The following is a 27,751-nucleotide window of genomic DNA, read 5'->3' as shown; positions in this document are numbered from 1 at the left end:
CTTGCCAGTGAATCGTGCCTCAGACTCGCTGCAGTGCCAGAGCCTCAGCCTGACAGTACATCTGTAGGTGCACTGGAGTCATGATTCCCTGAGTGGGTACCAGTTGAGAAACTGGCCAAACTGTTTACTGGCATGTGGAGTTGATCGTTTGCTCCCCTTTACCTCTTCATGACAACATACGCGCTGAGCACTAGTGAATGTTCAGTAACATAGCTGGCCAAGCTTTTGCTTCCTTTGATTTTGTTCATACAGAGACACATAATTCAGTAATGGAGAGCTTCCACTATGTAAACCTAACATGCAGCTCTGGCAAGAAAGTTCATGGAGCCATCAGTAGACTGACAGCGACTAGAGAAATTTTTATCACTGCGGACTTTGAGCTTGAAACAAGCCGAAAGGAGGTGACAGGTTGGTTGGAAAATAATCCAAGGTGCGGTTTGAAGCTTCTTGCTGTTTGCTCCTTAATTTCTGTATTTTTCACTTCTATCTGTATGCAAAACGATAATAAAAAGTATCTCCTGTTTTGAAAATTATTTTACTACTACAAAAAAGAGTGAGGGATGGGGATAATTTCAAAGACCAAAGAACTGCCCATAGATTAAACTCTTGTGGTCTGATTAATTTTCTTCTAGCCTGGTGGTGTCGTCCTTAAGGATTTTCAGACTTGTTCACAGAAGTTGCTTCCTCAGTGATTTGCATTCATTGGTCTTTTGGGTGGATTTTTGTGCATGGCCACTTATAGCAGCTTTCACCCTTGATACTTTTCAGACACATGTGATGTGCGCTGTGCTCGGAAAAAGACTGAAAAGAGGTTTCGTAAAACCATTCGAACCCTGCGGAAGACAGTCAGCAGGGACCAGTTCCGTGTTCGCGTCTCTGGCATGGACCATGAAGTGGCCAGAAAGTCTCTCAAGCTGTCGGAGCCGCAGCAGTCTTGTGGTGTAGGGCAGATGCATGTGGGTAACAGATGTGGTAAGTAAATGTAAATTAGGAATAAACCATCACGTGTGTTTTGCTGTTTTGCTCAGGTCTGGTGAGCTTGGGGGGATTGTGGGGTGCTTGTCCAGGAGACAGGAGGGCTGCACGTGAAGAAGTAGGGGTTACTGCTGGTGCTACTGAGATGTGCCCCTCTGTGCATTTATTGTTGGCAATTGCTGTGCTATAGTGCAGAACAAAGGCTCAGTGCATTGCACTTTGTTGTAGTTGATGCACAACCTACAATAAGCTCCAAGGTAGAAAATGTGGGAGTAACATCAGGCACCAATGACCTTGACATCACCAATGTTATTCTTAAGACTATGTTTAATATCTGATGTAACACTGTGTTTCTGAATTTGTGAACACATCATATCTCCCCCTGTTCCAAAGAAAAGGCTGAGCAGAATTTGATACAGTTACATTCTCTTTGCTGATTAAGCTCTGAGTCCCAGAGAATCTTCATGACGGACTTATAAATTCATGGAGAATAGGGGTTTTAGAGGCCGGTACTGAGAAAAATCTTAATTATTGTGGCACTGGAGGGCACAACCATAACGCAGTCCATAATACATGCTTCCAAAGCACAAAAGTTAAGGAGAAGGGTCAGATGTTATCTTAACAGGGGCCTAACAACCATGACGGCTAATTCAAGCTGCATAGGGTAGGCAGCATGTAGGTGGCTTTGTGAATCAGCAAGCCTTTAAAATGCTTGTCAGATCGAATTAGTACATCTTCCAGCAGCAACCCATTCAGCCTCAGAATAGATTTTTCCAATTTAGTTTTGCTAACTCTTGAAAAACTTGGATTCATAGAATAGAAAAATGAATTGGTGTTGCTTAAAACATCTGTACAAGCAGGCAGACTAGGGAATTATTCAGGAATTCTGTTGGAAAAAGCTGTAAGTTTTTTTTTCTTCCTTTTTTTTTGGTAACATTCTAATAGTCTGAAAAACTTTGGAAAGCTCATGAAGAGGAGTTTACATGGATGTTTTCAAGCTGTTGTGTTGGATGGTGGAGGAAGGCTTTGAAAAACTGTCTCAGTCTATTGTACAGTGTGACTTTCAAGCCATTTGTGATTTCATCTGGAAAAATAGCAATGAGTAAGCTAAAAATACTGCAGGTAGAGAAGGCAACATGAGTTAGGAATTAGAACAACAAAGAAACAAATTTTATTCTTTTTTTTTTAGGTAGCTGCAGAATCAGTTTAATTTCTCATTGCAAATGAGAAGCTTACATGGTATTTCTGTGCTAGTTCAGAGAGAAAGGGGGCTTTTGGAGAATGCCTGGAAAATTCTATGGTATGGTGAGGACAAATGTCCAGGGTTAAAACAGAGACACTGAGCATATGAAGACAAATGTTTTGAAGAACAACTTGTAACAGTCAAGCCTCTTCTGTTCCTGAATTGGTGCCACAGTTTGCTCTGGACATCTTAACAGGTACTGCTGCGAACAGTGGAACTAGTAAGATATGATTCCCTGTGGGTCTCATACCTTATGGTTCAATTTGCTTGTGTCTAAAAAGGTGCAGTCACTAAATGAATCTTCCTTTCTTCAGCTGAAGTATTCCGACCATACCCTTGCATAGATTTGCTGTGATCAAACAGGAGATGGAACTTGCACCACAGCCTTTTACTTGCATGAGTGCTAAGGCCTCTCTCTCCTCCACTTGCATGTTCCCCACTTATTTACGTTAAACATACAGAAACTTAGTATCTTTAAAAGCTCTCTGCATCTTTTGTCAGATTGCTTGAAGTTGGACAGAAAGCTTATTAGTTGCTGAGGGAACATAAAAGTACACGCAGAGGCGGTGTTATTACATACGCCTCATTTCCTTAGAAAAAGCTGATTGTCCCAGTGTGCATGGTAAAGGCAGCGCTCGGCTGCTGCTGCTTTGACTGCCAGTCAGAAAGAGCTCAGAAATAGACTGAGGAGAAGAGAATGGAGTGGGAACAGCGTGCAAAAAGAGGAAGAAGCCAGCTCAGAGATGTGCGTGGGAGAGTCAAGGATTTTGTTTTGATTTGATCCGATTGTTTTGCAGAGCTGCCGAGAGCTTCTGGACAGGATTGGGGCCCTGCTTATCTAGACACGCTAATGATTCTGGGGAGAAAGTAACTCCATACAAGAGATACCAGGCCAGCAGATGGATTCATTGCAGGTGGTGGATGTGGTCTCTGGACAGGCAGAGAACTTTGGCAAAGGGATTTTGCTCAGTCTGACCAGAGGAGCAGGAGCAGTGAGGGAACAAAGTAACTCTAGGGACTTACAAGTCATCTGTGATGCAGATAAGTGAGTGAAATGCAGGTTTCACTGAGAGAGAAACAGGAAGCAATTCAGCTGCTTTTCTGTTGCTTAAAACTGTCATACCTTGATCACATCCCGTGGAGTTGAAAATACACCTTGCCTGTTCCGTTTGGTATTTTTGTGTTGCACACGCGAATACTTTAGAAGATGGAAGGAGGCAGCGAAAAGTACCGTTCCCTGAAACTGCTGTGTAAAAGGACGTGTGTGCATCTCCTTGCTATACACGGTAGTTGCAAGTGGATTCATCCAAAGAGCTGTCACTTCAGAGAACAGCAAACGTGAGCAGCACTGGTATAGGCACTGCTCTGATGTAAATGCTGAGCAGCTTTATCTTGCGTGGGAGGTGCTGATGCTCAGCATTCAGCAGTTTTGTCCCCTTAGTTTAGAGGATGCAAACAAAATATTATATTATATCATATATATATATGATATTCACACAAATATCAAAGTTTAGATGTGCTATGATACTGGCATTATAAAAGTACGAGAGAGATATTTAAAGAGAAAAGCAAAGTGCTGCCTGCCTTTGCAGTTTGTATAATTAATAGTTGTGTTACACAACGGAGAACTGTATGTTGGTATTTGGGTTTTTTTTACAATTTTACCAAAATCTGACAAGAAGAAATGAATTATCAAATGGGAGAAAGGGTGCTATTTTTCTGCTAACCTGCTTGCTCTGACAATCATAGATTTAAGACATAAATCTTTAGGATACGTAACCATCTCATGTGACCTGTATGTGTGAACTGCTAAAACACAATAACTTAAAGGATGCCGCCTTAGAATCAATTTACATCAGTTGTTGGTGATTTTCCTTGTAAAGTCAAGGCATCATTCTTAAGAAAATGGTGAATTGGTGGATCATGACCTCCTTTATGAGGCTTACCTTCTCAGCCACTGAGATACTATAGCATTTGTCTATAGGAGCAAAAGCTGAAAGGCTAACATGTTGAAAAGAGGAGAAGAGCCTTTAAATGTCTTTGTAACTGTTAATCCTGGTTCCCTGTGGGCCCCACTCCCTCCCCCCCCCCCCCCCTTCTTTTTGTTTCTGCATCAGAAAAGCTTTCACTTTTTTTTTCTTCTTTAAAACAGCTGCATGAGACTCAAGATGGGTTTTTTAATGGGTATTGGAGACAAACAAAGACAGTGGCTGCAGAAATGAAGTCTACTAGAGGCAATTGGTTCTTTTGTTCATTTGGAGAAAAACAATCAAGTTTCTGAAAAAAGAGCAAAGCCAGCCAGTGGAATTCTGATTTAATGTCGTTATTTGCAAATCTTCAGATCTTGTTTTGACTGGGCATTTCCCATGTGTCAGGTGGGACCATGCAGTTTCTAGTTTTGTGAAATTAAGCTCATAAACTTTTTTTTGTTTCATTTAAACAAATGACAGGAAAAGTTTGAACCCTTAGAGGTGTTTCTTGGGGTTTTTTTTGTTGTTTTTTGTTGGTTTTGAGGTGGGTTTTTTAGAGAGGGTTCATTTGTGTCATCCTAATTTCATGCAAAATCCTATGGATTTCCATGGGATGATTTCTGTGTTGACATAATGTCCCTATAATTAATGTTACTATAATTGAACCTAACACCAAGTCTGTTTGTTATGCTAAATTAGGCTCTGGTGAGTGCTGTGAGCTTCTAAACAGGCTTTCCTCATTACCCCTGCTCTGTGCTCCTGTGGACTTAGATGAGTGGCCTGCGCTTCGCACATTTCTAGGTGGAAGATGAGGAAGAACTGGGAGCAGTTTACAGGGAATGTGTTTGTGGATCAAATTGTCTGGACGCTTGTACCACTGAAAAGCTTGGTTTGATGTAGTCATGTGAGGAAACGGATATATTTAAGAGCTTGAGGCATTAAAGCTTAGGTATCACTGGGAGTAGTTTTAATATTTGCATCGAATAATGAGTATTTGTTAGACTGTAAATAGCTAAATCTGTGTCTGGATGTATTAACCTCTTTTCTCATACACACATAGGATCTATTAAGGCCTGAGGTGTTTGGTGCGCCTCGTAAGACATAGTGGGGGGAAAGATAGGGTTACATATTTTTCTAGGCAGTGCAATATTTAAAACTTAATTTTCCCAGTCTCTGTATTTTACATACTTTATAAACTCAATTTAGAGGTTTTTTCAAGTCTCATTGATTTAAAATTGAGCATGGGTACTTAACGCCCTTGAGGATAAGGCTCATTATTGCACGTTGTAACATTAGATATGCATATGTGTGGAGTACCCCCATAGGTTTATCCATCTAGGCCTGGACTCTCCAGTTCCAGGAGGCATACTGCATGCTGCTTCATAAACCAGTGACCTCCGCTGTAAAAGCAACTAGTGTTCCCCTCGCCTGCTCTGTCTTGGAAGGCCACTCTGCACGCTGGGGCTCTGATAATGATGTGATTTCTGAGCAGAGAGTGGCCAGGTAGGAGGGCAGTGTCCTGTGAACCCAAACCCCTTGAACACACAGAACAAACCCGTTGCGCATCCAGCTGGACTCCTCTGTCAGACTGGTTTGTCTACAGCAAGGTGCCATTGCCCAAACTGATATTCTTAAGCAGTAGTTCATACTGAAAGAGCTGGGTAGTCATTACGTGGCTTTCTTTTCCTGTTGGGTCAGCTTGTCCTCTTGATCCTTTTCTTTCTCCAACAGCTGGTTTTACGCACCCTGTTACAGTGATGGTAGCTAGTTGGACCTTTTTATTTTTTTTCTTCCAAGTTTTCTTTCTGTTGTTGCCACCGTTTAGGAAAATCAAAATGAGATGCTTGAATTAATTGGTTCAGATCAAAGGGAAAAGTTTTGCTTTGGTGCAGGTTGATTTTACACAGTTCCTGCCTTTCACTGTCTCAGCCCTGTGTTTCTTCTGTGGGCACTGTCACAGGCATAGCCTACCATCCTGCTGACCTGCCACAGTGCATCCCTGGGGCATCCAGTGGAAGACAGGAGGGAAATGGGGCCTGAAGTCTGATGTTTCTGCCTCATCTTTCTCTTGCTCTCAGAATTCATTTGTGCAATACATCTGAGAATGCTCCATGTTGAGGATCTCAGTGATGTCTGAGGAGGTAATTTTAAGTTTACTTCTTCAATGCAAATTTTCAAAAATTAGACATTTTGTTAAATAATCCTGGAAGATTTAGATTAACTCAGTTTTATTCCACAGGGAGCTCTACAATTTTCAACATGCTGTTTCAAGGCAAGTAAGGTGCAGATGATAAAGTTGTGAAGAGAGATCTGATGGGATCAAGTTCTCAAATGTAACATTTCCACACCAGTGGTGGGTTTGGTTCCTGTCTGGGACAGGTTTTCTTTGAGCTCTGTTAGCCAGCCTGCTGTTATTCTGGACCCTGAGCAAGTTCAGGAAACCTGAAGTACAGTTTTAAGGTTGAATTTGTATGGTTTTACATGTGTCAATGTAAAGTAGCATTCTGTTCAAAATAAAACTAAAACAGACACACACACATGCCCCCAATGCAAAAAAAACCAAACCACCCCAAACATAATATGTGATTAAAATGAAGGGACAGACAGGTTAAGAGGAGGTAGCACAGAGCAGATAGTCTCTAGTGAGGCCACTCAGAGCATTGATTTCGCATAGACCCATAGAGTTTTTTGAGAGAAGGAGATTTGCACTGATCTTTCCCTTGCTTATGGGTTTCTGAAGTCAGTAGCCACTTCTCAAAATCACCTTTACTAATCTTGATTGTCTTTCCTTGTCGCAGAATTGTAAATAGTGCTCTTTCCTGACCTTATTAGGAGTGCTGTAATGAAAGCCTTAATTCATTGATGTTTGTTGAGTTGCACAAGGAGTACAGAGATGAGTGTTCCGTAAGAATGTTTATAAAATGAAGAAAGGCTTGAAAAGTTTGGGAGCAAATTAATGTCTGTCCTTATGAGAGCAGAAGTGATGTGTGGTGGTGATGTGGTTTAACCCCAGCCGGCAGCTAAGCATCACGCAGCCGCTCGCTTCTTCCCCCTGCCAAGGGGATGCGGGAGAGAATTGGAAGGGTAAAAGTGCGAAAACTCGTGGGTTGAGATAAAAACAGTTTAATAGGTAAAGAAAAAGCCGCGCACACAAGCAAAAGAAGGCATTCATTCACCACTTCCCATGGGCAGGCAGGTGTTCAGCCGTCTCAGGAAAGCAGGGCTCCATCATGCACAACAGTCACTTGGGAAGACAAATCATTCCAAATGTGTCCCCCTCCCCTCCTTTATCTTCCCCCAGCTTTATTTGCTGAGCATGACATCATATGGTGTGGAATATCCCTTTGGTCAGTTGGGGTCAGCTGTCCCGGCTGTGTCCCCTCCCAACTCCTTGTGCACTCCCAGCCTGCTCACTGGTGGGGTGGTGTGAGAGGCAGAAAAGGCCTTGGCTCTGTGTAAGCACTGCTCAGCAATATCAAAAACATCCCTGTGTTATCAACACTGTTTTCAGCACAAATCCAAAACACAGCCCCATACCAGCTACTGTGAAGAAAACTAACTCTATCCCAGCCAAAACCAGCACAAGTAGAAAAAGTTAGAACCAAGAGCTAAGACTTCCTCACTAGCTTTCACTGATAAGCTACAGAGCATTGCTTAACCTGCTATCTTTTATTTTTAAGTTAAGGAGGAACACTTACTATTCCACTCAGTGTATCAGCCATAAACAAAACTCTTCATCATTGATCATGACCGGTAGTTAATGCCCTGGTTGTGTTAGTCATATATCCTGAAATGAAGCCAAGGCCAATTTAACTTCCTAACAAAACAGCTATTCACTGAGTGATTTATTGGGGCTATAAACTAAAGCTAACAGTTTATTATCGTAACAGGTCTTTAAAAGGACAGAATTTTTCAGCACAGCTGAACAACTGCAACAGTGTTTTGTGCCTTTCCAGAGCAGGGTAATTATTAAATAGTGGCACTGAAGCCAGTTCTTTTGTGAAAAGTTTGAAAACCAGATTTTTTCAAAGATACCTATAAATATTACTGGGCTTGTTAGATAATATTGAGGTGTGTGTTTAAGTAAAATTGGTCGGGTTGAGTTAGTCCTATCTATGCACTGTACAGAACACAGCAATCCAGTGCACAGATGATCGTTATCCAAGATCCAGTATCAGAGGAATGGCAAGAATATTTCTGCTTTAAAAGTCTTTGAAGCACACATAATGTTTAGTTTAGTGAAGCTGCACAATTACTTGTTGCGCTTGAGGTTTTCACACAACTCAGTAACACTGATGGTTATGAAGTACGAATATTCAATAATATTAAGATTAAAATACTTACAGAAATCTGGAAGTACATTTTTGGCATCTTAGGTTCAGTACTAAATTATGTCATTTGGGAGGAGTCCAAGAGTTCTTTAGCTAGAAAGAGGAGATAATCACTACATAATTGCACTGTACAGATTAACAGAGTACTGGATAGGCCTAGTGTCCAGTGTAGCCTTGCAATAAAGTGTGAAATCCACTCCAGCTCACAGAAGAACCCACTAGCACCAGAGGTTGTCAGTGTCTGATTCAGTTTTACAGGGTACATTGCATGTATTGTTCTATCTGTTGCTAGCATTCAGTTCTGAAACCTGGCTCCCACTTCCCATGTAAAGAGGGGAGCAGTTTCACCGTGGGCTTTCAGGTCCTCTACAGGCTCACTAACATACCTTCACCTATAATGTACAGGTTGAAGCAAGTGTGTTCTTTCTGTTCTAGATCAGTGCTCACCAGGTGAATATTCTCCTGATGGCTTCAAACCCTGTCTGCCATGTCCCCTTGGAACATACCAGCCTGAAGCTGGGAGAGTATCCTGCTTTCCCTGCGGAGGAGGTCTAACAACAAGGCATACCGGTGGATCCTTGTTTCAGGACTGTGAGACCAAAGGTAAGGTCAAGATTTATTTGATGAACTGCATTGCTCCAAGGAAAAAGTAACTGCTGCTGCTACAAGCGGGGCATTCAAAGAAGGGTCATTCTCCGTCCAAGGATCTCTCCTTCCAAGGACGTTATAGTTGGCTGGCCTGGCTGAAAGAAAACTCAATAAAACCTCAATTCTTTTTATAACTGATTTTGAGACAATACTTGACAAGGGGTTAGGAGATACGTGGAAGTTGGCCAGTGAAGTTGTTGATCTGTGAAGAGTCATATAAAGGAGTAGCAGAGAGGAAAAAAAGCCTCAAGAAAAAAAAAATCAAGACCAGTATGCCTTATTGACATTTTGGGTATGAGCACAGCAGCAACATAAAATGTGAAGGAGGGAATTGCAATCCTGGAGGATAAGTAAGAAAATAGTTTCTTCCTGTTCATAATGAGAAACTGGCTTGGATACCTTGGGATATACCTAAAAAGCTAGCATTCAGCTTAACCCTGCAGTACCTCAGACAGCCCTCGAAATTTGATCATAGTGGAGTTGACATGCTATCAGCTCCCAAAGTTCTCCTCATAGAATTGAAAATCAGGTGGGGATCGTATCTTTAAAAATGAAGGAATTTTGTTAGCATCTTAGTTATCTGAAATGTAAAAAGCTGAAAGACAGCTATGAAGTCGTCTTTGAAAATGCTGATAAAAATATGTGCCCATGGAGAGAGATGAAATGTTAATCAGTATAATGGTTTGCTCAGTGTCTTAAAGCATGGGTAAAAGAACATCGCTTATATCAAAATCAGCTGAAGAAAAAGTCTTAATAGAAAATCTACTGCTGTAGAGTAGAAATAAAGGATAGAAATAAGGTCCTGACGCAAAAAGAATTCTGCAGTATGGCTGAAGAATTAATATTACCGGTAATAATGTGATAGCTTATAGATTTCTTCAGTGAAGAATCGGTGAATCCACAAATGCTGTTGCTTCATACTTAATTTTGCAAAGGTAAAGCACTAAAAAAAAAATGTTAAAAACCTTGAATCAAGATAAGAGGAATTGACTTCAGTTTTATTTAACACAAACAAAACCAGGTCTATAAATGAGGTTCAGTTTTCAAATTATAGAGTGGAGATTAAAGGAATTTTTTGTATTAACTGGAATGAAGAGCTCAGGGATTTGCATGTGGAAGAGGCCACGTGAGACATGGAATCACAGATGCAAGAACTATTTGGAACTTGTATCTGAAGCATTTGGGGGGTGGAGCATGTAGGGAAGGACTCCAGGCTGAGCTAGTTACAAAGCTCAACAAGACTAGAGTTATTTGGGAGTAAGCAGAGCTTAAAAGGAATAGAAGAAAGAGTCTGTGCAGCACAGAAAACTACATTTGGAAGGCAAGGTAGTAAATTATTTTGATCTTGAACGGAGAGAGGTAAACTTGCCAAATGAGGTAAAAGGAAAAAGAAAAGATTTTATTTTAATTTTTTTTTTAGTCCCACGAAGAAAAAGGGCAAGGAAAGAAGTAAAGTAGTGATGGAGTTAAGAGCAAAGATAATCTATGGCTGATGCTCTTGACTGCTTTCTGTGAGGTTTTGGTACAGATGATGATGGGCATAGATGGAGAATAGCTAAGCAAAATAAAATAAAAAGCAGCATATTAGAGATGTAAGCAAAGGTGTTCGGGGTCCTGTATTCTCAGATTGCAATGAGAGAAGAAGATCTTCCTGTCTGCATGTGGGGAACTAGAAAAAAATTTGCAAGTCTGCTAGAAAGGATTTTTCCCCTCTGTCAGCCTATCTCATGTGTAAAACTTCCATAAAATCTGTTATGTTTACAAAAGAGTTCATATGTCAGAATGGGGTCTTGCTTTGGTGATGCAAGAGGTACTCTTGGCAAGCCCTGTGAGGGGCTATAGCTTATGTGTCTAGCTAGCACAGAATCATTTCAGTTGGAAAAGACCTTTAAGATCATCAAGTCCAACTGTAAACCTAACACTGCCAAGTCCAACCACTAAACCATGTTCCTAAGCACCACATACACATCTTCTAAATGCCTCCAGGGATGGTGACTCAACCACTTCCCTGGGCAGCTTGTTCCAGTGCTTGACAACCCTTTCAGTGAAGACATTTTTCCTCCTCTGGCGCAACTTGAGGCTGTTTCCTCTTGTCCTATCACTTGTTACTTGGGAGAATGATGATTTGGAAGATGATTGTTTGCATGATGTGATAAAGTAGCAGCAGATCTGGTGGAGGTGGCTGTACCCTGAGTCATGGCCTGTTGTTGCAAGATAATGTGTGATCATGAGAGAAGAAGGCAATATACCAGTTTAGTCACTAATATTGATGCAATGTGCCACTTGTAGAGGGCCAAAGTCTTTCACCTATGCTTGTGGTGAACTGATCACAGGGGTATACTAGGATGCAGCAGCAGTTCACGTGCTGCTTGGCATAAGCTGGCAAGAAAGAAAGGTTTAGTTAGCATTTCCACTTAGAGTTCATATTGCAAGGCAAATGTCAGTGGCTAAACCATTTGGTAACACACTGTTCTACTTGGTGTCCTGCTTACAAAATCATGGTTGTTATGCTCACTCCCCCATATCTTTTATTACTGCTTCCACACAGAACTGTTCTATAATGTTGCGTTTGGGACTTTTGAACTTGCAAAAAATGACCTGATAAACTAAAATCTGTTCAATTACCTCTGCTTTATTACCCTCGTAGTTTATGAATATGGTATTTCAGTTATTAAAATTATACTAGGTCCTATAAAAATGCATAAAATCACAATCTAATGCATTACTGCTACTTTTTAACCATGCTGCATATTTAATTACTCTCCAGTTCAGTGTTCACCTGGCCATTTTTATAACACCACAACTCATCGATGTATTCGCTGCGTAGTTGGGACATACCAGCCTGAGTTTGGACAAAATTACTGCATTTCATGCCCTGGAAACACCACTACTGATTTTGATGGGTCAACAAATATAACACAGTGCAAAAGTAAGTATAGGAAGATGGTTTTGATGATGTCTTACAAATAAAAAGACTGGGTCATTAATATTCAGAGTAGCCCTAAGGGCAAAATTTAGCTTTGCTCGAGGGAGCTTGGAGAGAAGGCAGTGGTGTTGCTCCTCTTTTGCTGCCTGCCCGTATCTCATCCTACCCAGCTTACTGAGGTCCACGAGACACCATTTTTGCAGACTGGTTCCATCATTTTTCTTAAGGTAAGCAATGGTTGTGTCTTGCCAGTTGGTGCTGGGGCACTCTGGGTCTTGCTGTTCAATCTTTTCTCCTGTGATACAGCAGACAGAGTTTGTGTTCTCGGTACTCTGATTTCTTTCCCTTCTATTAAAAGGAATGGAAGCTGGCTCACAAAACATAATAGCTGTAGTAACCATTAATAGCTGTAGTAACCATTTCTTCTTAATAACAACCTTTGAAAGAGGCAGTTACAAAGAGAACCACTGTTCTAGATTATGGTAGCTGTAGTGTGGGAAGCTGAGGGTAAATTAAAGAAGGAAAATAGCGGGCAGAGAGGTGACTCCTCATACGATCCTCTGGTGACACTTACATACACACAAACGTATATAAGCGTACATACACAGAAATATGTTTCTGGGAACCGCATGTCTCTCACTTAAAGAATCTGTTCCCTGGGCATGTCGCACCCGCACATCCCTGTCACAGTGCTGTAGTGCCCAGACCCTTGTGTCAGAGTTGGGGAGCACAGGCAAAGCATCCTGCACTGGGGTTCACCCTCTCTTACTGCCAGCAGTGCTGATCTGTGCAGGGAAAGGGCCTGCTATAGTCCCTGTTTTGTGCTGCTGCAGGCACGGTGCCTGAGCAGAGCACCTCAGACTCCAGTTAGACTTCAGCTGATACTTCTGTAAAAACGTTCTGTCTGGTACAAGCATCCTCACTTTACCATTTCTACCTCCTCTTACAGCTGTCTTGCCGCTTGGCTGTGGCTTGGTCGATAGCACCTGCTGTGTTAATAGGGACTAATCTGTATCTTTGTCTCAACATTGATTAAAACACAAAGGCAGAAGCAGGCAGCAGTGTGAAGTGCAACTGGCAAAGAGAACTGTACCTGCATCAGATGCAAACAGAAAAGTTTGTGTGTCCGTCACCCATGTACTGTTTCTGACAGTGACTGTAAGAGCTGTAGGATGACCTCACTTTGCCTAGTCTTGCACACTGTATTGCTTTTTCAGATAGGCAGTGTGGAGGTGAACTGGGAGACTACACTGGATATATTGAATCACCAAACTATCCTGGGGACTATCCTGCAAACACTGAGTGCACTTGGAATATTAACCCACCACCAAAGCGCCGTATTCTGATTGTGGTTCCAGAAATATTTCTACCCATAGAAGATGAGTGTGGAGACTACCTGGTGATGCGCAAAAGCTGTAAGTCTGAAATATCTACTGAGGCATACAGTATCTATTTCAGAGTGCAACACAGGTTTCTCATGTGCATTGCTGTTTACAGAAGCTAAATGTATCCTGGCTGGCCTTTACTTAGGAGTAGAAATCTCTTTAAATGACAAATTGAGAAATCCTATTTGGTAATGCTGTTCCATAGGTTCAGGTGAAACAATGGTGCAAGAATATGATGTGTTAGTGAACTCTGGGAGAAATCTTGTTAGGAAGGGGTAGATGGTTCAAGCTTAACTAGTCAGGAATTATGCTAAGCAATTCTAGACTGGGTTTGGAAACAGGAGATGCTTGCTAGTCCCTACAGGTGCCTGATGTGTGAATAAACAGCTTCAGTTTCTCGTATAGGCACATCCTTCAAAGTGTAGACTGTTGGGTTTGGTTTTTTTTTCAGGAAAAGGGAAAATATTCCTTGACCAAGAAGCCACACATTGATGGCCTGCCATCCACTGATAGCCTGCTGCATTTTGAGGAGTTTTCCTAATGCCAGCAAGCATTTCTTGTCATAGTAGTTTAACCTATTTTCTAATTGTTCATTAGTATGAAGCGTTGTCAGATAACTGCCTATTGTGTGTTTTCTTTGAAAGCTTCTTCCAACTCAGTGACCACATATGAAACCTGTCAAACCTACGAACGCCCTATAGCTTTCACTTCTAGGTCTAAGAAGTTGTGGATCCAGTTCAAGTCAAATGAAGGGAACAGTGCCAAAGGATTCCAAGTTCCTTATGTAACGTATGACGGTAAGCGGTGTGAGCAGCTGAGCCTGTGTGGACTAGTGCAGCTGCAGCAGTGCAGAACTCCTTGTGGGCTCCTTGACCCTGCTAAGCAGCAGGGCAACCCAGCGCTCTCAGCAGTGTCACTATGGGACTACTTCCAGTAGCTGTTTTCATTTATATCTACTTTAAGGGATTCTGCATTGCACTGCAGTCTGAAGTGCCACTGTATTCCCAGTCTTCCTCAGACCTAAACAAAGAGCTGGGATTCTGGGCTCTGACCTGCAAAATGCTGGCCTCAAAGCCAGAATCTAGGTTTTATGCATGTTTGTGCCTTCCCAGTTCTGGGTTGCTTCGGGTGGCAGCAGAGTGCCCTCAGTTAGGAATTTAGGCAGAGCCCAAGTGCCTCTGATTTATCATGTTGCTGCCACCATCTGTAATCTAGTACCAGATAGCAAAATGTCTATATTGAAAAGAAGCTTGAGGGGCAAGAGTTTCACTCTGTCATTGTCAGAGTCACCAGGAGTGAAACTGGAGCTGAGGCTTTGCACTTGAGTATAAGTGTTGTGAAAATGATATGGCATGTTTCTGTTCACACTGGATTAATTCTAAGAGTTATTCTTGCTGTGGTCTGCAGAGTTTCATCAACAGTGGATAATTAATTTTCCAGGGGAGACCTCTCCTTTTTGAAGCATTTCAAGTTTTGATTGACCAGGAGGTTTGCCTTTTAAGAAAACTTCCCTTACCTCTTGTTTTTTTCCTTGTTAGTGTAGAAAGAAGCCAGTAATATGTTGTGGGTATGTACACATGAGATTCTGCAGTGCAGTTGGTTTGAAGCAGGCTGTTTGGTTACAGCATGCACTACAATCCTACGTGCATTATGATTTATTTTGCTTTGCATGCTGAGCAGCTCAGCAGAGTACACTGTTTTCATAGTTTCTTTACAGAAGAGCATTTGGAATATCTTCTGACTGCTGATATGAGGGCCAAGTACCACTGGTTCTTTTGAGGGTAGGGCTTACATGTGTAACCAAGGGAGGTATTGAGTATGTAAGTGAACTGAACCTGCAAATTACTTTCTTGTGCATTCTCCATAGAGGACTACCAAGAACTAATAGAAGACATTGTTCGGGATGGTAGGCTTTATGCATCTGAAAATCATCAAGAAATACTTAAGGTATATTCCTTTTACTAATTAATGTCGGTTTTGATTGAAAAAGACACTATTTTGTGCCAATGAGATTGTCTCCTGCTCTGTATCAGATGTGTTCCTTGGTGCACTACACACAAGCTACTTCAGAGAAGCGGGGGGAATCAGCACAACCTGTAGCAAACTGAGGGACATGGGATTTAATCTCTCGGGAAGCACTGGGTGCTGCTACTTGTAGCCTGTAGATTAGCAAGCGCTTTTCCTCCCTGGGCAAAAAAAAAAATAAAAATCTCTTTGTGGATTTCACTTCTCTGACCTTGCTTAGAGGATAGTTGCATGGAACCTTTCTTTTGCTGGATATCAGATCCAGTGTTTGTTTTGTGTTTTGTTTTGTTTTTTCGTTTGCTATTCTTGGAAATATGAGGAGGGGAGAAATCCTGGTGCCATTAATCATAAATGTGAAACTCCAGTGACTTCCCTGTGTGTCCGCCTGGGTGTCAGCCTTGCTCCATTGGTTTCTGAGCCCCTGAAACATTAGTACTTGAAAAGTAAAATGACCATAATCTTTTATGAGTTAATCAATCATTAAGCTTCAGTAATACTGACCCTAATTCCTCTGTGGAAATACTGTAAAGTCTACTCTCCTTTTTTCTAGGACAAGAAACTGATAAAAGCATTGTTTGACGTGTTGGCGCATCCACAGAACTACTTCAAGTACACAGCCCAAGAGTCGAGAGAGATGTTCCCAAGATCCTTCATTCGACTGCTGCGCTCTAAAGTTTCCAGATTTTTGAGGCCTTACAAATAGCTGGCACTGTACTTAAAGAACCTAACCAGCCCTGGGTGTGGACAGAGGGGTTGTGGTAGGTGGGGCTGCTTTCTGTGTTTTACACACTGGCAGAGAAACTCCAGGGAAGCTTGCCAGCTCTGTTCTTGGCAGAGTTTGGCTTTCTTAGCTAATATAAATATTTTGGTGAACAGAATTTCGATTCCTTTCCAGATAATACCGTTTGGGTACCAAGGATACTTCATGGGTCTCTGAGTTAGAGACTGCCCATAATTTCTGTAACTGAATGGTGGCAAGCAGAATTTTGTAGAGCTCTGCCCTGTTGCTTCGTCAGTAACTTTAAAAGCTAATGAGGACAGACAGTCTAAGCAGTGTGGTTTGGGATGAACTCTGGACTGCCATTAATGCATGTTACCTCAACAAAGCTGGGTTCATGTTTGGTCCGCTGAAAATGAGAACGAGATTGACGTCTCTCTTAACTTTTGCTACGCAGGAAATTCAGAGCTAAGATTGAAATAGCTTTAGTCCAAACCAGTTAGTCCAAGAATTACACAAGATGTAATTTTTCTCTGAACTATATGTTGTATGAGGCATATGGAGGAATAAGCAACGGGTTGAATATTAGCTTGAATGCTCTGGGCCTGGATCACACTGTGTTCATGCTAATGACTTACTGGTTTAAATGGAGTGATACCAGAATAAAACCAGGGCACCACAGTAATGGCAAACAGACCCTGACCGGCTGGACATGTCCATTTTGGGCTGGCTGCAAATGGTACAACAGAACAGGTTCTTTGCTAAATCGCAGTGCTCTCCCTGTGCATAGGCCTGGGACAGCACAAGGCATCAGCTCTTCCAAGAGCATAAAATTCTATCCTCTGAGCACCTGCAGTTGAATACACAACCCCCATTTTAAATGCAGGCTTTGCATAGATTATGCCCTTGTACATCACGATTTAAACCTGTATAAGGTTCTTAGATGAACTTCAATCCTTACATCCCTTATCTTGTCTGAGCACCTTGCAGTCACATTGTTGCTTTCCCTGTCTTGCTGGAGAGAAGTAGGTGTACAAAGATATTCCTCAACCAGACTGTGGCTGCAAAAGTCATCTATGGCAAAATACTGTTCAGGATTCCCCAACACTGTGTCCTTTTCCTCAGGTTGTCTTTCTGATGTGAGAGAAGGCTATTCTGAAAAGGAGAACTATGTTGATCAAAATGTTGTCTCAATGCTTTTCTGTCCACACTCAGATTACATCACTGTCTTCTGGCCATGTAAACTGTTTCATCAGTGTAATATACCTTCTGGGCCTTCTGTCTTGAAGGAGATGGCCACGGTTGTCCTCATTTGGAGATGGATTTACCATCTCTGTCTCTCGGTCACTGGCAGTGCTGAGCAGTGCAGTGGGCACCAGGCTTCTTCTGTGTGCCCCCTTAGGAAAGGTACTGAAATTTTGCAGTGTAGCCGGGACACATGCTCCCTTTCCAAGGGTGTGGAGTCAGATCTCCCTGGGTTTCGTTGCATTGGTATGTGGTATTTAACTGTTGTATGTGAATAATACCATGTTCACAGTGTGACAGATGAAACCCTCACCAAGAGCCAGGGTCTGAATCTCTTCCCTACGCTGTTAGGAGCAAACAAATACTAGCAAATGCAGCCTTGCTAAACTGTCATGCCATGGCAGCCCTGTAGCCCTGTTCTGTGCAGCCTGTCATGTGGTAAGGACACGTCTTGGTCATGCTGTGACGGGAAGGAGCAGAGCCTCTTGGGATTGGGTGATGTGGCGCTGTGTTCCTCTTGTTGCTGCCCTGAAAGAATTGCAATGGTCTGGGAGGAGGAGGGAAATGGCTTGTGTTGCTGCCGAGAGGGAGAACTGTGTCCTAGCTGGCTGCACTGGGGGTCCTGCTCGTGCTCAGGAGCTGATGATGGGTTTCTGTGGCAGGGTGGTGAGCACCCATTTCAGGAACGGGGCTGTCAGGCCTGCAGCAAAGGGGAGCAAACAGGCTGGGGGTGGGAGGGAGGCAGGGAGCAAATTAGAACAGGGGAAGGAACCCAGGTCCTGGCTGGTGTGCTTCATCCTGAACAGAGTCCCTGCTGCCTTCATGGGGAGGGAAGACAGGGGTTATCTGGAAGAAGATATGAGTGTGATTGGTGAGAGGAATGGCTAAGGGATGCCAAAAGGAGAAGGCTGGTGAGAAAGGCTTGCTACGGCTGTGGTGAAATGTACTGTTGTGGTGAGATCCCAGGAAGGTATTTCAAGATAGTTTCCCTCTGGCTGCACAGCCCCTGCCTCTCTACTGTTCACGGCTTCCCATGCCAGATGCAGTGTGTCAGTGAGTCGCAATGACCCATCAACCATCCCTGTGTGGCAATGGAGCACTTTGAAATGAGTGAGATGCTGCAGTTCCACTGAGTGTGTGGGTGAATTAGGGGCCTGCTGGTGGGGCACTGGGAGGAGAGGACCATGGTGTGCCAGCTTCAGGGCCAAGCCCAGCAGAGTGGCTTTGCTGTGGTCTGTGTGCTCTTGGCCAAGGGAAGCAAGCCAGTTCTTGCTGTATTCCCTCGCAATGTGGCTATAGATCTGAATATTTCTGTTTCATATTGCCGAGTGGCACACAAATTGGAGTGATTGGTTTCAACAAGGGCTCAAGAAAGCAAAAGTTGTGAAACATCCAAATATTTTTAATTGGTGAAATCATGCTTTTTTGCTCTGTGCATGAGTTACTGACTTGAGCTCTGTGTTCGTCACGCTGCACCTCATCTTGTAGGCACGCTGTTCTAGCTTTGCACGCTGCTCTGGGACCAGCGTCTCACCTTCGGTCTGTACAGTGGATCTCAAGTTTGCTTCTGTGTTGCCCCATGTGCACAGGCCATTTTCATTGTTGTCTGTGGAAGGAGAGGAGTCTATAAGTGTGGGGTATGGTCCAAGGCTAAGCAGAAAAGCCTGACCTTTTTTGAAGAAGTATCCTTTTTGCTCCACAGCCCTGTTCATTTTCTACGTAAAAAGTAAATGACTTGGGAGCACTTCTGTTACCCTTGATCTAACATTATGAATCAAAATTTCCCCTTTTACTGTGTGTGCAGTAAAAAGTGAAGAGGGAATTTTTGTCATCTTAAAATTTGGGAGAAGTGATAACTGTTGCAGAACGTTGTAACGCTTGGCATTGTATCTTCATAGAGACGGTAGTGGCTCTGTAGAAATTTTAATTTCTACTTTCTGTGTGGTTGTAGACTGATGTTATTTTTTGGCAACAAATGATTCAAAAAATGTTTAACCTTGTAAAACAGGATTTAACTTTTGAAATAACAATTAGTGTTAACTGGATGACTTAATGTCACCTACATGAGATAAGCATAAGAATCTTTTTCATTATTGTAAATTAATGTAAAATGTTTCAGACTGTTACTCTTAATAAGAGAAATAAACCAGCGAACTTTTAGTTGCATGAAAACCTTTGGGCAATATTTTCAGTTGTCTTTGCTATGCTAAATAATAGTTTTGTGAGAAAGTTAACAGTTGTGTAGCAAGTTATCTCGCATCAAATAGACTTTATCTTGGGAATATCTGTTTACCATAGCATTCTGTTTCATGTAATAATATTAGCCTGCATCAATACCCATAAAGATACAGTTTTTCATATATTTAGTGGTGCACATATTTATGGCTAGTATAATACCAGAATTATCCTGGTATTAATTCTAATAATTATGCTAAAAATATCTCCTGTATGACAAACTAGAGTCAATTGGCCTGTTGTAACCAGCTGTATGAAGACAGAATAAACTACTTAGTTAACTTCAAAGTATTTATTACTTTGTAGATTAATCTCTTCTTTCCTAAAAAAATAAACAAAAATACACCCAAACCCCCTTGTTTGAACTTAAAAATAATTAAACCAAAACAACAAGGTGAAAACCTGTGTTAAGACACAAGTTTCGAGAATATTTTTAAGATTACACCACAGTTTCATCAAACTTTTCATTAAATCCACTGATTTCATTTCTTAGAATTTAAAAAATAGAATTGGGTCATAAGAAATTTGAAATTAGTTGATCTATAATAATTTTTAATACTGTTTCTCCGTATTTGTTTCTGTGATATTATGTTGAGATTATTAGTGGTAGTCAATCTATGGAACTTTTATAAAAATAATTCCAATATCTTCTCCTTAATCTATTCAATTGTTTGTTTGACCCTTACTTTCCTTTGGTCACAGTGATAAGGACTGATTTGTATTAAACTGAATGTAGTCATCCACGTTCATTTGGTGCAGTTTTGGAAGATAAAACTGTGTAATTCAACTGTTAGGTGAAACATTGGTTTATATTGAAAAGACAGCAAAGTAAATGACGTACAGGAATACAGAGGTCATGGAAAAGTATGATGACTATAGGCTAATCACAGCAGAAAACTGTGTTAGTTAAATATTCTTCCTGAGATTGTGAATGCCGTCATCTGCTAGATTGCAGTGATGGACACGTGAGCACTCAGATACCCACTCAGATACCCTTCAGGATGGGCAATGTCAGTATGAACTGTCTTGTGAACTCCCTGAGCGGTGGGAGCTGAAATTCTGACTAGGACCTTTGGTTGTGTTTACATAACAGAAGTAAGTAATGGTGGAATATAGAGCGCAAGGCTTGAAGCTTATTTAAATCTGAGGAATCAGAAGAGCTCTGATGTGGGTAAGCAGGAAGAAATGGTATTACAGTAATTCTTGCAAACAGAATGCAAGGATAGTGGTCCACAAGTATTTCTGAATTAAACAAACTTAGATGCAAATGCTTTTTCTATCATGCGTGTAGATGACATCCTGTAAATGCAATAGATGCTGAATATAAAACCTGTCACAACTAAAATGTATATATACTTCCTATCTTCCTTTTGATGCTGCTCCATTCAGACTGTGTTTGTGCAAGGCTGCTGCTGGAGGAGATAAGTACTTCTTAAAGAACTTGAACCAAATTCAGGGCCGGTATAAGTAGGTTTGTTTCTAGGCATCCCTGGAACCAGCCTTGCCTATGAGCAATGGCAAGATGTGTAGTAGGACAATTTTTACTCCACAACGTATATTCTGCTGTCACTGTAGAACACCTGTGAGCGGTGATGCAAATATAGCACCTGTGAGGAAAACAGGAGTTAAAGTATTCAAGGGACAGATTCCACTGTCAGGAGGTAAGTTCATCTAGTTTCTCTCCTAGTCAGTGTACATTATGTATGGCTTTCTGCATGGTGCTCTTTCAAACTACCTCATTATTAAACCACTTGAAGTGTTAAGAAAAAAAAGAATCTTGCTCTGTTTAAATATGTTAGTGCAGCTGTTGCTCTGACTAAACAGATTTTGACAAGTAATAAAGTTTTTTCCAAGTCCATGAAGTAAAGCCTGTTTAGTACACAATGAAAAAAATAGCTCAGAAAAGATGACCTTGAAATCTTTTTCCTTACTGAACATGTCTCTAAATACAGAATTCATTAAGGAAACTCCCTCACCCTGGCTAGCTGCTAAACTGGATCAAATGCAACTGAAGCCTGCTTTTTTCACTGGGAAGTTTATTCAAGAGGCAATGTAGACTTACAAACCTGGATGTTAATCATGTGCCATGAAAGTTCCCATCTGTGATGATTCTGGGGATCAGGAAGTAAGGGGCTCATAGTTTTAAGGAGAGAAAAAGTTGCATTGGAAGCTGAAATATTCTGAAGTGGTCACTGGAGATGCAATTTGTTGTTTAGTAGTTCAAGTGTTTCATGTTATACCAAGAACAGTACAAACATCCCTGAAACACTTATGTACAGAGCAAGCTTATGCTTGGCTAAGTTTAGAGAAAGCTTCATCATCTGTGCCTGAATGTGCTTTTTGTGCCTTCTTTCCCACTTGCTGTGCTAGAAGAAATGGAACAAAATACTAAGCATGGACAGGAGCTTTGATGTGAGTTGAATGGAGAATCTCTATCTGTAAAGAAGTTCAGGAGATGGAGAAGCGTAGAGGTATGTTAAATACACACATATATGTGTGTGTCTGTATATATACATGTGTGCATTTGACAATAAGGTAACAGTGTGTGCAATGGCTGTCATGAAAGAAGAATGCAAAAAACAGTTCTTGAGGAGAAAAAAATGAGTGAAAGCTTAAAAAAAGCAGCAAGCTGGCCCAGGATGTGAACTTGGGAGGAGTAGGATGCTGGGCAGGGTGAGCGCAGCGGGCTCTGCGTGTGGGTGCCTGGTGGGGTGCAGCGCTTGCTGGAGACACTGCCTCTGGGTCCTTCTGTGCCTGCACAGGCCTCCCCTCACCCTCTTTGGGGGCAGCCACCTGCAGTGCAATCACAAGGAGCTTTGCTGCCTTGGGGTGACCCAAGGGGCCCGGTGTGAGCATGGCAGGGCTGGCTGGCCTGGAAGGGCTCCATGGGGGCCCTGCGCTAGGTGCAGGGTGGGCATTGACAAACATGTGCCTGGGCAAAGGTGAGAAAAAGGAGTCTCCAAAGCTGGGAGCCTTAAAGGTATGGGCAAGGCAGGGAGCAGGCAGCGTAGGGCTAGGACACCATGGGGCACTCGATGCTGGCCAGCGTTACACACCTCACATTTGCATTTGGAGGTACCAGAAGTCCTTTAGTTGTGCACTATTTGCTGTCAGTGTGGTGCAGCAGGGAGTTGCAGAGTTTGCTCTGGATTTAGAGCCAGAGGTTAGGAGTTACTTGCCGCTGCGTTAGCACTAGCATCTGCCTCCCACCTGCTTTGTGACCAGGCTCTGTAGCTACACGTGTCCCATTACCAGTCAGAAGACGTGTTGCAAAATGCCAGCTTAGAGGTGCTGCCTGGAGTAAAACCCAGCATAGCCGCTTAAGATAAGAGAGGGGATCATGATTTTTGTGGGGTTTAATGTGGAAATTAAGAAAGTACTCTGGAAAACTGGGAATTCAGCACCTCTGTATCCAGCAGGCAAGCCTGTTTGTGACACAACTCTGCTCATGAATTTGGGTGGCCCCCAGTTTGATGTTACTGATGTAGTGCTGGTGTGAGGGGCTGTGTGAAAAAGCTGAGAGGTACCAGTTATTAAAAACAGGACTGGCAGAAAAGGGCTCAGGGGGCCTGTCTGGCTTACACAGCATAACTATTGCGCCCCAGCTCCCGTAGGTGCTAATTCTCTCAGCAAACTTACAAAAATAAAACCCTGAAAAGGCTCATCCATACTGAGAACAGCAACTTCATTCAGTGGAAGAAGGAAGCTTAGCTCTAGGAACTGAATGGTCAACACTGCAGGCATTGCTGTCTTCCTCGGCTACTCCGGAAAGGCCCTCAGCCAGTGCCTGTGGCATGAGATGGATGCAGCAGTGCTGAAATAAGCACATTACAAATACCTGTCCCAGCTCTGTACAGGACACATGTCCAACCTGAACATTTGCTCTTGGAGTGGATAAGGCAGGCCCATAGCTCTCTGTCTCAGCAGGATGTGTTTCCACGTGTGGTAATAGAGAAGTAAAATCTGATACAGAAGATGGTCTGGCTTAGGGATGCTGCGGGCACGTGCTCTGGCACACCTTCATATAAGATGCTAGAGCCTCGTCCCTCCCTCAGACACCTCTTGGGGTCCTTTCTTGCCTGGCATATTGGGGAGGTGCTCAAGTATGGAGATTTTTGAGGATTTGGGGAACTGTGATAATGAGGCATAGGTTGTGGTGCCCCACATGAAGCTGCTGTTCATGGGGGTGTTGGCAGACAGCAGCTCCCCATGGTACCTGCCTTGCAGTGCTGTCTGGGCCACAGGGCTCAGGACTGTGCCAAGGCAGCAGGGTACCATCCACAGGGCTCCCCACGAGAGGGCAGCATGTGGCCCTAAGAAATTAAAAAAAGCTGTTAAAGCCCATGCTGACAAACAGCAATAGGTTTTGGGTTAGGTCTTCTGTAGCAGGAGACCTAAACCAAAGTCTGCTGAAACTTGGGGGCTTCGTTGTCGCAACAGCTTATGGTGTGCTTCTGTCTTCCTGCACAGATGTGTGACTGTTACGAGGAATGGTCTTGGGCTGGATTCAGCAGCTTTGGTGGAATCTGAAGAGTATTTCCGGATCCACTGGCAAGTCTCTGCAGGACACGTGCACCAAGGAGTGAAGTGTTCTTCTGGGTAGCTGTAACAGGAGCTCCGGGCAGCTTTTCTGAGGGCATTGGCACTGTTAGCCAAAACAGACAATTCAGATTTTCTTTGTTTAGCAGCTCTTGATCCCAACCACTGCATCTGCTCAATCTTTTTGAAGAAGAGGGAGTGATTTTGTAAATCAACTTATATTTTGCATTATTCTATTTTGACAAAATGCAAATACAGGGCCTAGAAAGACCCATGCTGCTGGGCCAGATTTGGCTACCTCTTAAGATTGCAGTGGGAGGAGACCCTCTTCTGAACTGAATTCTGACTGTCAAGACCATTCCCCCTTCTTTTCCAAATTAGTAGCGAGGAAATGTGCAGGTTGCAAGCTGTTGATTTCCAGGCAGAATAAACCTCAGAGGAAGCTGGAGGAAACGGGCTGTGAATGCGTAACTTCAGTTGCTGTTATTTACCTCTGAGAACAGTGAGTGATTCTGGCACTCTGCCTGAGCCCATCCCTCTCGTGACTCAGTTCTTACAGATGTCAATAATGGACTCTGAACATTTATCTTTGGAAATAAAATTGTGTGTATAATCAGCTACTGATTTCTTCCATCATTTCAGGGGAGCTTGCTCAGCTCAGTCACAGCTTGATTCCTATCAGTGGTCGAATAGATGATCTTATGGTGAATTATACCCAAGGTAGGGCAGAAACACCTCGAAGCACAGGTAATCAATAGCACCGTGTGTCTCATCATTCATACCCACAGTGCACACGCTTGCACTTTCCTGAGGCAGCTGGCTTCCTTTTCAGACGCAGTATGAGCTAAAGTATCTTTCAGTTGACTAGACTTGAAGGTGGAGATATTTAACCAAACCACAACGTGGCAAACACAACCTCTGTGTTAGGAGAGTTACACTGAAGTACTGTTGATGATTCTGTGTGTTAGCAAATATTAGCACTGAGTGTCCAGTAACATGTCTCACTAAATCTTACCCGTTATGAGTTGCTGCAGTTTTGCATGTGCCGTGTGGAGGGGGATACAATAGTAGCTCACTTATATATGCAGCACTTGAGAGTGTTGGAGTCTTGGCTTCATAAAATAAACATAGGAGCTCCACAGAGGTGAGAGATCCTGTGTTTGACTAACACTGTGGTGACCTCCTCTCTAATGTTGATGTAAATCATATTTTTATCTTAAATGGATACTGTAAAATATCTCAGGCTCAGGTTTTGATTTATCTTAGAATTCCAAAGTAAAGATATTTATATACATTCAATGAACTCAGGATCTGAATGCTTTAAGTTCCAAAACTTTTTTTTTTAAACTTAAAGCATTCAAATCCTGAGTTCATTGAATATTGATCTGTTGGGAAACCAGAGCAATTCCAGACTTGATAAAGAACCTACACAAAACAACCTACCCCTTCTTCCTCTCTGAAGGAGAGGTGCAAAGCTGTCTTAGATCCAAGCTCCGTAAGATGGTGGAAATATTCGTCAAATGAAATCCCTCTATGAATACTCCTTTAACTGTTAGAGGCAGAAGAGGTTCACAGTCAGTCTTTTAAAAAGTATAGTAAGAATGTTGTTCCTTGGTGAATCCAACATTGGCACGAGTTGAAGTAAGCACCTGTTCTCAGGGCTTTTGCAGAAGAGCTGGGAAATTCCAATTCTGTTCAGCTCGCTTGCTTGCTTCATCACTGGAGATACTCTGTCATTTTTGTCACCATCACCTGGTAAACTGGGTATGCCATAAAGGAACCTTTCAAAAGGCAATACTTTTCAGAGCTGACCTGTGCTAGTCCTGTTCCAGAAACAAAGTGATCTTTTTTTCTTTTTGCTTGGTTTTAAATTATGTTCTTAGATGTGTGTTTTCCAGGAGGTAAGTTTCCCAGACCTTGCCTGAGGAGTTTCCCCTCTCTCTCCCCAAGTACTGTTGTTCAGGAATTGTACCGCTCCAGAGCATCTGGAATGAGAAATGCCTTTGCAGTGGAGTTATACTTGGGCAGAGGAAAGTTCTCTAGCTAGAAAGCAAGAAAAAGCAGAGAGCTTTTAAAAGGTTTGCATAACTCCTTTCAGGACTGAGAGTTCCCCCCTGTGGCAGGGAGCTTTCAAATGCCTGTGCTTCACTGTGCCTGGACACTTCAGTGCCAGCTCTAAACTTGTCACCCAAAGACAAGAGATTTAAAAGATCCCTTCTGCTGTGTAAGCTGTCATACCTTTCTTATCTTGTTACTGCTTAGGCCTTCTTTATTTACTCTCATCCACAGTTCAAGTTTCAGCAATGACTTCAGTCCTGTCATTGCATGGTGAGGGCAGAGCGCTGAGCCTGTGGCCTCGTGCACTTCCATAGCACAACATCTTATATCCTAAAGCCAGCGTGCATTTCACACTGATGAAGATAAGGGGTTATGGAGAGGATAACCCTGGACATAACCACCTTGGCTAGCAGGAAGCAAGGCACTTCTTAGATCCCAGGAAAATGAATGTGATGTGGTCTTCTCCTGGCCCATTGTGGGCACCTGCCCATGGTGCCAGTTGTTTCTGAGAATAATTTATTAGTTTGAAAAGAAAGTACGGGGGAGAAAATGACAACTTATTGTTCTATGTTTGCAGCAATTGATGGGTAAACATTTAAAACTTCTTGCTGCCAAGTTAAGATCAGGTTAGTAAACTATTTCCATGACTGTAGCTAGGCATGGATGTCATTCTGGGCATCAGGTATCCCCGCTGCATCGCCACTAATGTTCGAGGTGTTGACTCAAGAAAAAATTTGGCCAGCTGTCTTATGATTAATTAGCCACACAGATCTAAAAGCAAACACAGATCTCCTAAGTTTCCCAGGGTAACATACAGTAAGCACTGAAAAGGCTTCGCTTCAGTACCGTTGCTCTAACAAATATCCCATGCAATTTTGTATGCATACTGATATTCTGTGTACTAAGGAGTGACTTTTCACCATGCTGGGAAGGAGTTTTGCCCAGAGACCTGTCTGCTTGTAATCCCCATTCAGCAAAGTATTTAACTAGGTACTTAAGTGCGTAGTGGGTAGAAATGGATTGTTATATTGGAGTATTTAGACCAAGAATGGACTCCTTTGTGTCCACAAAACACTGGAAGATTGCTGGCTGCTAGCATAAATGGGACTTTGTAGTGGGTGCTGTGCAGGGCCTTTGTTCCCTAGGCTGAAGGAAAGGGAGAAAATTGCTGACTGGGTGAAGAAAATAGGTGGGGGGTGAAAACAATGGCATGTCTCTGCTGGAGCAAATTTGGTGCTGTTCTATCTCTTGCAATGGCTGTTTGTCGGTGTCTTAGATACTTGGCTTTTTAGGTGTCATTAGTCCAATGGCTAATGGCAGTGAAAGCATCTCGCAGCTCCCTTGATGTGGGGGTCCATAACCCCTTTGTTAGGGACGGCTTTGAACTATTTCAAGAAGTCAACAGGAGTAGACTGAGCAAAGTTACCAGCAGCCTTGTGGGGAGGTGGCTGTT

At 42.5% G+C, this 27,751-nt stretch overlaps 1 protein-coding gene across 2 annotated transcripts in view; it reads left to right on the top strand.

The window, feature by feature from the left end:
• SCUBE2 (signal peptide, CUB domain and EGF like domain containing 2) overlaps window positions 1–19,638 on the top strand; it is a 43,890-nt gene extending 24,252 nt beyond the window's left edge. The window contains exons 15-22 of one of the 2 annotated variants that reach the window (XM_075755127.1): window positions 253–408; window positions 769–972; window positions 8,955–9,122; window positions 11,935–12,096; window positions 13,311–13,508; window positions 14,123–14,275; window positions 15,346–15,425; window positions 16,054–19,638. In XM_075755127.1, coding sequence (XP_075611242.1) covers window positions 253–408; window positions 769–972; window positions 8,955–9,122; window positions 11,935–12,096; window positions 13,311–13,508; window positions 14,123–14,275; window positions 15,346–15,425; window positions 16,054–16,206 — 1,274 coding nt within the window. In that variant the 3' untranslated portion in view covers window positions 16,207–19,638. The remainder of the gene's footprint in view (window positions 1–252; window positions 409–768; window positions 973–8,954; window positions 9,123–11,934; window positions 12,097–13,310; window positions 13,509–14,122; window positions 14,276–15,345; window positions 15,426–16,053) is intronic. The other variant, XM_075755126.1, reaches the window with a different exon arrangement.
• The last annotated feature ends 8,113 nt before the right edge of the window (window positions 19,639–27,751 follow it).

The sequence above is a fragment of the Balearica regulorum genome, chromosome 5, assembly GCF_011004875.1.
Source record: "Balearica regulorum gibbericeps isolate bBalReg1 chromosome 5, bBalReg1.pri, whole genome shotgun sequence".
NCBI lineage: Eukaryota > Metazoa > Chordata > Aves > Gruiformes > Gruidae > Balearica > Balearica regulorum.
The sequence above is the reverse complement of the archived record's forward strand: the minus strand, read 5'-3'. Positions and strand labels throughout refer to the sequence as shown.